The 10,033-nt window shown below is 34.9% G+C and overlaps 1 protein-coding gene across 6 annotated transcripts in view; it reads left to right on the top strand.

Moving 5' to 3' along the window:
• The window catches only part of CUL3 (cullin 3), an 82,018-nt gene extending 72,765 nt beyond the window's left edge, over nt 1-9,253 (top strand). For all 6 annotated transcript variants that reach the window (XM_014531064.1, XM_014531059.1, XM_014531063.1 and 3 more), the window contains 2 exons: nt 5,119-5,264; nt 7,551-9,253. In XM_014531064.1, the coding sequence (XP_014386550.1) occupies nt 5,119-5,264; nt 7,551-7,682 (278 nt within the window). In that variant the 3' untranslated portion in view covers nt 7,683-9,253. The remainder of the gene's footprint in view (nt 1-5,118; nt 5,265-7,550) is intronic.
• Nucleotides 9,254-10,033: the final 780 nt, after the last annotated feature.

Here is a 10,033-nt window from a genome sequence, read left to right as displayed (position 1 = left end):
GGTTTTTTTCTTTCAATTTGTTTATGTGATGTATCACATTTATTGATTTGCGGATATTGTACCAGCCTTGCATACCTGGGATATATCCCACTTGGTCATGGTGTATGATCTTTCTAATGTAATGCTGGATCCGATTTGCTAGGATTAACAATGGTTGGGTTACCAAAGAGATCAAAGAAGAAATTAAAAACATCCTGGAAACAAATGACAACACAACAATCCAAAACCTATGGGACACAGTGAAAGCAGTCCTAAGAGTTACAGGCCTACCTCAGAAAACAAGAAAAAAAATGGTAATAAATGATCTAACTCTGCAGCTTAAAGAATTAGAAAGAGAGCAACAAGAAAAGCCCAGAATGAACAGAAGGAAAGAGATAATAAAGATCAGAGCAGAAATAAATGACAGAGACCAAAAAAACAATACCAAAGATCACTGAAACCAAGAGCTGGTTCTTTGAAATGATAAACAAGATTGATGAACCTCTAGCCAGGCTCACCAAGAAGCAAAGAGAGAGGACCCAAATAAACAAAATCAGAAATGAGAGAGGCGAAATAACAACAGACCCTACAGAAATACAAAGGATTGCAAAAAAATACTATAAACAACTCTATTCCAACAAACTTGACAACCTAGAGGAAATGGACATGTTCCTAGAAAAATACGACCTTCCAAAACTCAATTAAGAAGAATCAAAAAATCTCAACAGGCCGATAACTAAGGAGGAAATTGAAGCAGTCATCAAAAAACTTCCAGCAAACAAAAGCCTGGGGCCAGATGGCTTCACAGGGGAGTTGAGCCAAACATTCAGAGAACTAAAACCTGTCCTTCTCAGGCTATTCCAAAAAATTCAAGAGGAAGGCACACTTCCTAGTTCTTTCTATGAAGCCAGCTTTACCCTAATCCCCAAACCAGATAAAGACACTACAAAGAAAGAGAATTACAGGCCAATATCCCTGAGGAATTACAATTTTTATGAACATATTACTACTTATAAAGTTATTCTTTTTAAGTGGGTAAATAATATTCAGTGGATGTCTGTTTTTAAAACTGACTTACAGATTTCTCAATTGAGTTACCTATCTAAAATTTGATCTTTAGATGAAGCTGTTTATATTTTGATGAATATTTTTAAGTTTGAAACCCTTAAAATTCATATTCATTCTAACTTAAAAACATAGAAGTGGCTGTTGTGAGCACTTTTTAGTACAGCTTTATTTTTAAGAACATTCTATTTCTTGTATATTTAACATAATGTAAAATGTGTGTTTTCAATGCATTTAAAGGGAAAAAAAGGCACTCCACCTTTGTTGATATTTAAACTCTAATGTAGTTTTCTACTTGGTCTTAAAACTAGTATCAGGAAGTGTTCCAGTATTAATTTATTTATTACAACTAATATATCTTGTGGTAAAACTATTTTTAAAATAAGAGAAAATTTTTAAATAGTTCTTTTACTTTAAAAACTTGTGTTTACATTATATGTTAATAAAATATAGTCTTTTTAAAATTATTTTAATGCTAAATATACATTGATTTCCAGAATATGTTGATTCAAGAACTTTATATACGCACTTTTGTTTTCCTTTTTGACCCTGATAGGATCCATATGCTTGGTGAAGCAGGGTGGTGGGTCTTTGTCAGGGTCTTGACTACTTTGTCCCATAGTTGAAAACCATATCATTGTATCTTCTTCACCAAAATTGATCCCATATCTTTGGGACACAATTGTAGATTAAAAATAAAACAACTCTGCCAGTGAGTCCTGTAATAAAATGTCTTTTTTCTTCAAAGTGCAAAACATGTGAATTTATAATTTTGGACAGATATGGATTTCAGGTTTCAGGACTTATTTGTATCCTAGATTTGGAAGAAAATGTATGGTGATACATTACTTAGCCTGACACTGCTTTACCCTAAATAATAACTATCTTTGCAATCACAGGTTTTATCATGCCCAGCAATTATGTTGTCAGATAGCATTGTTATTTTAAAAAGTCTTCTCTTCATGAATATTTAATTTTTGGTGGTGTTTGTGTGTGTAGTGTTTTAGATCTGATTAAAATGGGAATGTAGTTATTTATATACTAGAGGCCTGGTGCACAAATTCGTGCATTGGTGGGGTCCCTCTGCCTGGCTGGCAATTGGGCCAATCAGGGCCAGCCAGCCACGGGAGGGACCGCAGGAGGTTGGCTTTGGGAGCGCACTGACCACCAGGGGGAAGCTCCTACATTGAGCATCTGCCCCCTGGCGGTCAGTGCATCGTCATAGTAATTGGTTGCTTAGGCTTTTATACACACACACACACACGTACACACACATACATATATATACACATACATGATGAAAAATTTGACTAGGTGATTTCTTAAAGTTCTTGCTGGTATTTTGTGTATGTTAAAATTTTCTCTCTGGTTATAAATACTGTGACCATAGGTTTTCTTAAGTTGTCAAATACCCATTTGCCCTTTGGAGAAAGTACTGAGGATAAAAATCAAATACTTGGACACTGTAACCATACCTATTTATGCTGCTCTTTACTGTAGTAGGTAATAGAAGTTCAAGCAAAGGAGTTAAAAGTATTACCTAATGCAACCTTTGAAAAGAACTAGGTTCTTTGTAATTTACAGCAGTTTCTGTAGTTAAGAGTCTTTCCATCACCACTGCTCAACCTTCTTCCTCTGTTCCCCTTCCATACATCTGCATACATAGGTACCCACTTACATAAGCAAACACCTCTGTTGTGCTCTTAAGTACAGAGTACTGTGCTAGGCTCTAAGAGTGAGTGCCTGCCCTCATGTTTTCTAAAAATCATAATTCAGTGTGTTTCATCACAACTTTCACATGTATTTTGGGGTACACCTACTAAGGTGACCAAATCCAGATGAACCAAATGGATTGTTTAAAATAATATTTCTTTTTCCCTCCAACTTGTTATTTTAAATACTCCCAAATCTACAGAAAAGGTGAAAAGCACAATCATGGATATGGGTATGGCCATCACATATATTTCCAAGTCACTAAAAATTTGCCACATTTGCTCAGGCGCCCTTCCCTTCTCCCTCCATATAGGTATGTATTTGCTAGTTTTTAAATGAATTTGCAAACATATCACTTCCCTCCAAATACTTCAGCATACATATACGTCCTTAAAATAAGATCGTTCCCCCATAATTGTAATCCTATATCACACCCAAGAAAATTATATGTCTCAATTGAATTTATTCTATTGAAAGCAATCCCTATCTTTTTTAAGTGACATGGACTTTTTTGAGGAAAAGCATTCATCTAATTTAATTCTTTTTCATTAAGACTGATGATCTTTAACTTGGAAAGACACTGAAAGCAGAATTCTCAGCCAAGGGATTCTGGTTAGAAACAGCTAGAAACTTAGAAATATATGTGATGGCCATACCAGAATGATCTGAATTGTGTGTCTGCTGTCTCATGGGAGTGCCCCTGCCTAAGTCAGCAGTATCCCTTACGGTTCTTTGTAATTTTCCAATTTCTACCACTACAAACTTGACATCTATAACCCAAAATTTAGTTATCATTTTTCTTTCTCTGTTACTTCAAAGAGAGCAAAGTTGTAGGAGAAAGGAACTTCTATATTTAATCCCTTAGCAATTGCCTTGAAGTCTGTAGAGCGGGGGTCCTCAAACTACGGCCCACGGGCCACATGCGGCCCACCGAAAACATTTATCTGGCCCGCCGGGTGTTTTTGCCGCCTCTGTGTGCATAGGAATTTGTTCATAGTTTTTTTTAAGCTATAGTCCAGCCCTCCAACGGTCTGAGGGACAGTGAACTGGCCCCCTGTTTAAAAAGTTTGAGGACCCCTGCTGTAGAGAATAACAGAGTAAGATTTCTCCTGAAGATTGGAATATAGTATGCCTAGTGACAGTGAGATTGTAAAAGAAAAAATTTAATAAGATACATGACAAATTGTTAGATAATTGGTGAGAAGTGTAAATAATTGTTAAAGAGTTTCTTTAGTTGGCATTCTTTCCTCCTCTTTAAGCGTTAGAGATTACAGCCATAGTTTGAGTTGGTAAGCCATCAGGTATTCTCTTACCTGAGATACTTTGTGAGGGTTAGCTTGGAGTTGAAGTGGTAGTAGTTGACCTGTGGAAGTTACAAACAATGAAAATGACTGATAAGTTAACTGCTAAAGATAACCACCTATCATTTTTCTTTCAGGAAAGGAATCATATTCTATAAAAATAAAATTGGTTTTCTTATCTCTATAAAAATAAATTCCTAATATTTAAAACAAATAATTTAGGATTGTAGGATTTTTATATCACTACTTGTTATTTAAGTATTTATTAATCACTGAATTGGGCACTTTGGGGATGTTTACTAGAAATGATGAGTATATGTGTATAGTCAGGTTGAAATTTCAGTCAAACCTTGATTATCCAATTTCTCCCATCTCGAACAATTCGGTTCTGGACGAAGTTCTCAGAAAAAAATGTCTTGGTTGTCAACCAACACTTCACTTTTCACCCTGACATCCCTTTTATGCTGATACCTCAGCATGACTAAAAGCGGCTCTCAGACAACAAACAAAAGAAAAAATGCTTTTGTTGCTGGCAAAATCCACATCGATGATTACCACAATTTTAAAATGTAAATAGGCCATCAAGAGTTTTAATGTACTAAGGGTATGAAAGTGCTCACAAAACAACAGTCACAGGCAATTGAATAGGTAGAAAAACTGCTGTTGATTGGACAAAAAGCAGCTGGTGATAGAAATTTCGAGGCATTGATAAATGAAAAATTGGTTTAAGGCTAGTGGGGAGTGGTTCAATAAATTTAAGAAAAGTGTTTATAAATTAAACAGTACATTAGACATGTACTGTATGAAAGGTTTAAATGGAATCATCTGGGGGTCTGGAATGAATTCAATTTACATTTCTAATGGGAAAAAATGATTCAGTTTTCTAACAAATCACTTCTTGCACAGCCTTCTTGGAACGAATTAAGTTCTAGAAACAAGGTTTCGCTGTAGTTTTTCTCAGGGAATGTTACTAATTTATATTATTTGTTTATAAACCACATTTTTTCATTACATTTGAAATTACACGATAATCACATAAATGTCTTTATTTCTCTTTTAGTTGCTGCCAAACAAGGTGAATCTGACCCAGAAAGGAAAGAAACAAGGCAGAAAGTAGATGACGACAGGAAACATGAGATAGAAGCTGCTATAGTGCGGATAATGAAGTCTAGAAAGAAGATGCAGCACAATGTGTTAGTAGCAGAGGTGAGGACACTGACGCTGGATTAGTGTAGAACAGCAAAACAACATGAACAGTTGAAATTTAGGAAAGTACTATATTCAACTGATTTAAAATAGAATTTTTAAGTTAGGAAACTATAATCAGGTAATACTATTAAAAGCATGGCACATTTGATATTTAATCACAGCGATACATTGAAATATGTGCACACTTCAAGAACTAATATTTGTTATGAAAATCATAGAATGTTGTCACATGAAAACAAAAAAATTTCACTATTCAATACTTTTGTATAAAACAAACTACCTTTATTTCTAAAATTAATCAGTTACCGTTTATTGAATGTTCACATGTTACAAATTTCAAAAGTGGAAAAATCAAATCAAACACTTACAGCATATTGGCACTTAGGTGACTGGTTAGTTTTCCCAGGCATTTTCATTGGACTGCTAAGAGTGGGTATTTAATGGCAGTGCCTTGAGAAGTAAAACGAAGGTGCAACCATAAGAGAGTGGCTTGGCCTTTGAGATGTTGGCTCATGGGAAAGGGCAAAGAGCAATGTTAAAGGTTGAGTGTTGAGGGTTTTTGGGTTTCATTTTTCTAGATGGGAAGATACTGAGCATGTTTATATAAGGATAAAAATTTTCAAAAGGAATGCTTAAAAACAAAAGGAAAAAAATGAAATGAGGGGATAATTGGGGTACCAAAGTCAAAGGAAAGGGGAGAGGATTGTGCAGAGCACAGGTGGGTGGTAGTTGTGTTAAGAGGAATGTTGAATATTCCTCTTCCTCAGCATACAGGGTGCAGGGGTGTGTTAGTAAAGAAAGGACTCAAGTATGGCTAAACATATATGTGTAAGGTGGGAGTTTGAGGAATTTCAAACTAAAATGGTCTTTTTTCCCTACATAAAACAGGATGTGAGGTTATTGTCCTTAGAAACTTGCTGAACTTGAATACTATAAATTAGTGTTATCAGTCTGCTTCAGAGATTGGCAGACTGTGTGTGTGTGTATGTGTGTATGTGTGTTTAATAATCAGTTGTAGCATGAAAATGGCCACAGATAACAAGTGAGTGTGTTCTAGTAAGAATTAACAAAATAGGCAGTTGGCTGTATTAGGCCTGCAGGCTGCAGTTTGCTGCCTCCTGGTCTCTACACAAGGTATTATAAATTACAATTGTACTCAGCAGGGAGCTAAGAAGTAGATTTTGCATGATGTAGTAAATGTTGAAATGGTGTTTATAGACTAGAACCAAAGGAATCAGAGTTGAGGATACTGTTGAGTGTTGAAATGATCTTATGTGCAATCTAAACCCCCATCAGGAATGAGGTAAGTTCAAAAGAAGTTATTAAAGTAGATTGTCTGATTGCTTAGAAGAAAGGGTCAGAGGATTAGAGATCTCAGGTGGGTTGAGAACAAGTTTGTTGATACTGGAATAAAAATACTAGAAAGATGATAGATTTTAGGTGGAGAGTGAGATGCTGAAGTTTCAGACTTCAAAGGATTATCAATTCGCTGTGGCCTTGGGAAATGAGCTGATCCAGCAGGAGTAAAAAAAAAAAAAAAGCTGGCTTATGGATGAATGCTCTGCAAGAGAGGCCAGTGGATTCCTGGGGAAAGCATGGACTTGGAGCAGAGCGGTGTGGGTTCTCTTCTCTAACTACTGGCTCAGTTTACTACTTGTTGATGTCAGCTTTCCTCTGTGGCTTATTTTCTTCACTTGAAAGAATTAGACAACCTACTTTATAGGGCTAAGAGCATTACATTAGAATATATACAAAATGCCTGATAGTGCACAGTCAAGACTTTGGCTGCTGCTATAGTTACTGTTTTATTATAACTGGTGTCACAATACTTAGAATCCTGACATCAGTTGGAGAAAATAATGGCAACAGTAGCTCTTGGCATTATTCTAAAGCATCACCTCTGTTAACATTTAATATACACAGCAACGTCATGAGGTTATGTCCCAGAGCTAGTAAATCAGAGAGCTGGGATTTGCGTCCAGGCGGTTTGGGTCTAGAGTTTGTGCTCTTACACACATGCTACCCAAATTCTGTGAATTGGGAGGATATCCCAGAAGTAAAAATGGTTAAGTATTAGTATACATCATACTAATATATTCCATTAATTCTAACCTACTGTAGTATTCACATTCTGATGTGAGGAGGTAATCAGATTACTAAAGTTTGATCTGAGTCTTAAAGTGACACATCAGTTTTATTCAAAATTAAGAATTTTTGTGTTAATATGGAAATGTTATGCTTTTTAAATTTTCTGGTGAGAAATCGTTTTACCTTTCGTTTTAGGTAACTCAGCAGTTGAAGGCTCGATTCTTACCAAGTCCAGTTGTTATTAAGAAGCGTATTGAAGGACTTATTGAGAGAGAATACTTGGCACGAACACCTGAGGATCGCAAAGTATACACATATGTAGCATAAAATGCGTTCAAAAATTTGATTTATTCTTGGACTGTACTCTTCGCATGGACTGGGAAGTTCTTTTAAATCATTAAATATTAAGACGACCATCTCTTCTATTAAATTACAGTACATGTTCTAGACCATTCAGATCAAGCCTTTACTCCTTTGAGAGTTTTCAACATCAATTGATTGAGCTTCAGGCTTTACAACGTTTATCCCTGTAGAGATCATCTTTACAGTTCCTCGGGAAAATGTGAATGTGCTGCGTTTTGTTTTCAATACTGTATGAAAACAGGAAAAAATAAAACAAAATTTAGAAAATACAAGCTCATTAAAATAAAATTGTTGGATTTCATTTCCCCAGGTCTTTCAGTGTTGATGTAAATGTGTTTTTGTAGTGTTGCTTAGCACTTTGGCATTGTATAAGTTGGGTAACAAAAATGGTAAAGGAAATGACACGATTCCCAATTATCTTGCTATGCTTAAGGCATTTCTTTAGCTAGTCTTGTTTAATTTAAAGGTTTGATAAATATACAACGACCCAAGCATACAATTTGAGCATGCTTTATTCTACTACCACTTGCACTTATAATCTTATAGCCTTATGACCAGGAACCTTTGTTTTGGGCTCAATACACACCTTGATTTGGTTTTTCCCTATTGTAATTTGAGATTTCCCAAATTAAGTCTTATAATGATTAGGTTTTGTTCTGCATTATCTCTAGAGAAAAAGAATATTTTAGTATGTATAAATTATTGTACAATTTTTTGCTGTTGTACTCACTGCTGATAGTGGATTGTATAGGGCAGTGTTTTTATTTCATTTATTGTTGACAAAAATAAATGAATTTAGCATACACATACCCACTAATTCAAGTATGTTAGAGCACAACATTGGCAGCTGGTTGTATTTAATTCAGCCCCTCTGAAAAGCACATATAGTCTACACTTTGTTTATAAAATATCGTAGGTTCCCCCCTCTTAAATATATATATTTTGGTGAAGCTGAGGTGCATGTTAATTTTCTGTTTCAAAATGCATTCTAAAGATGCAATAAATATGATTACCTTGATATTTTTAACAAGATCTTCAGTTCTTGCAGCTAACTGTGTTTTGGAAAGTGATTAAGCAATATTTTTCAAACCTGATGATTCTTGGATATTTAGCTATTGTCCTCCAAAGAGTCATCATTTCATGTTTTTAAAGATGTGCTTTGTGCTGAAGATTCGTGTCGGTTATCCTGTGCTTCCAACTTCCACCAATGTTTTTTACCTGATGGATCTGCCAAGAATTATAGTTTGCTTTATTTTTAATAACTTCAGAGTATTTTTATCTTCCATTTAATTTTGTCTCATTTTGTTTTAATAAGACATTGTTTCAGATATGTAATTGGGGCAAACCACTATAGATTCTATTGGATAGAAAAATGAAATGTTATTAATAATTTAAAATAACCGACCCTTCATTGACTACCAGTACTGTTGGTACATTTATTAGAATGTATGTCTCAGAAGATGGTTTCTGTTTAAATTTATGGTCAAGTTACAACTGAATTCTAATATGGATTAAAAACTCCACATAAATCTTTTTCCCCATGCGTCTTGGGTTATAATTTTCCTTGTAGACTTGCAGATAAGCTCTTACTGCATTTAATTTTGCCTTCATTTGTATTCTAGAATTATAAACCTTATGCTCTTAGTCTCTACATTTCCCACTTTACCATGAGCAATTAAGATACAAATGAAAACTATCATGAACATTATTCTCAGGATACTTTCACCATACTTGAGCGATAGTAGGTCAGGTGTAACATAGAAAGCTGAAGGATTTCGCTTCTGATTCTTTACATAATTGGAATTTCTGTAACAGAAATCTATAGGAAGATACTAGTGTTTAAGGTTTCAGAATATTGCTCTCAATTCCCAATCAAGTGATATGTAACACCTTGGGGATTATTAGAATAACTCATTGCCAGGTTAATAAATATAAAGCTTGTAAAAACTTCATTTGAAATTGAAATGAGACATTAAAAGAAAAATTTAAGCACTAGTTTAAAGTATTAAAAGTTGTAAAGTTAAATTTATGTCATTATCTCAAGTGTGGACATACCAGTGAAATCTAGAATTTAGAGACATGTCCTTTGGGAGGCACAGGTTTGATATTTACGCTTCTAAATGTTTTATATTGCAACACATTTCTGAATTGCAGTTGAGTTGAATGGTGGAGAATGCAACCATTTGTACTCAGTTGCATTTCAGTCAGTTGCAGTTTAGTTGGATGATCGGAGAATGATGTTGCATTGAAAAACAAAATTGGATCGCCTAACATGCTTGTGTGTTTTAGGTCCTGAGTATTATGTAAGCTCATAA

Source organism: Myotis brandtii, unplaced genomic scaffold (genome assembly GCF_000412655.1).
Source record: "Myotis brandtii unplaced genomic scaffold, ASM41265v1 scaffold79, whole genome shotgun sequence".
Taxonomy (NCBI): domain Eukaryota; kingdom Metazoa; phylum Chordata; class Mammalia; order Chiroptera; family Vespertilionidae; genus Myotis; species Myotis brandtii.
This window is presented reverse-complemented; position numbering and strand designations above follow the sequence as displayed.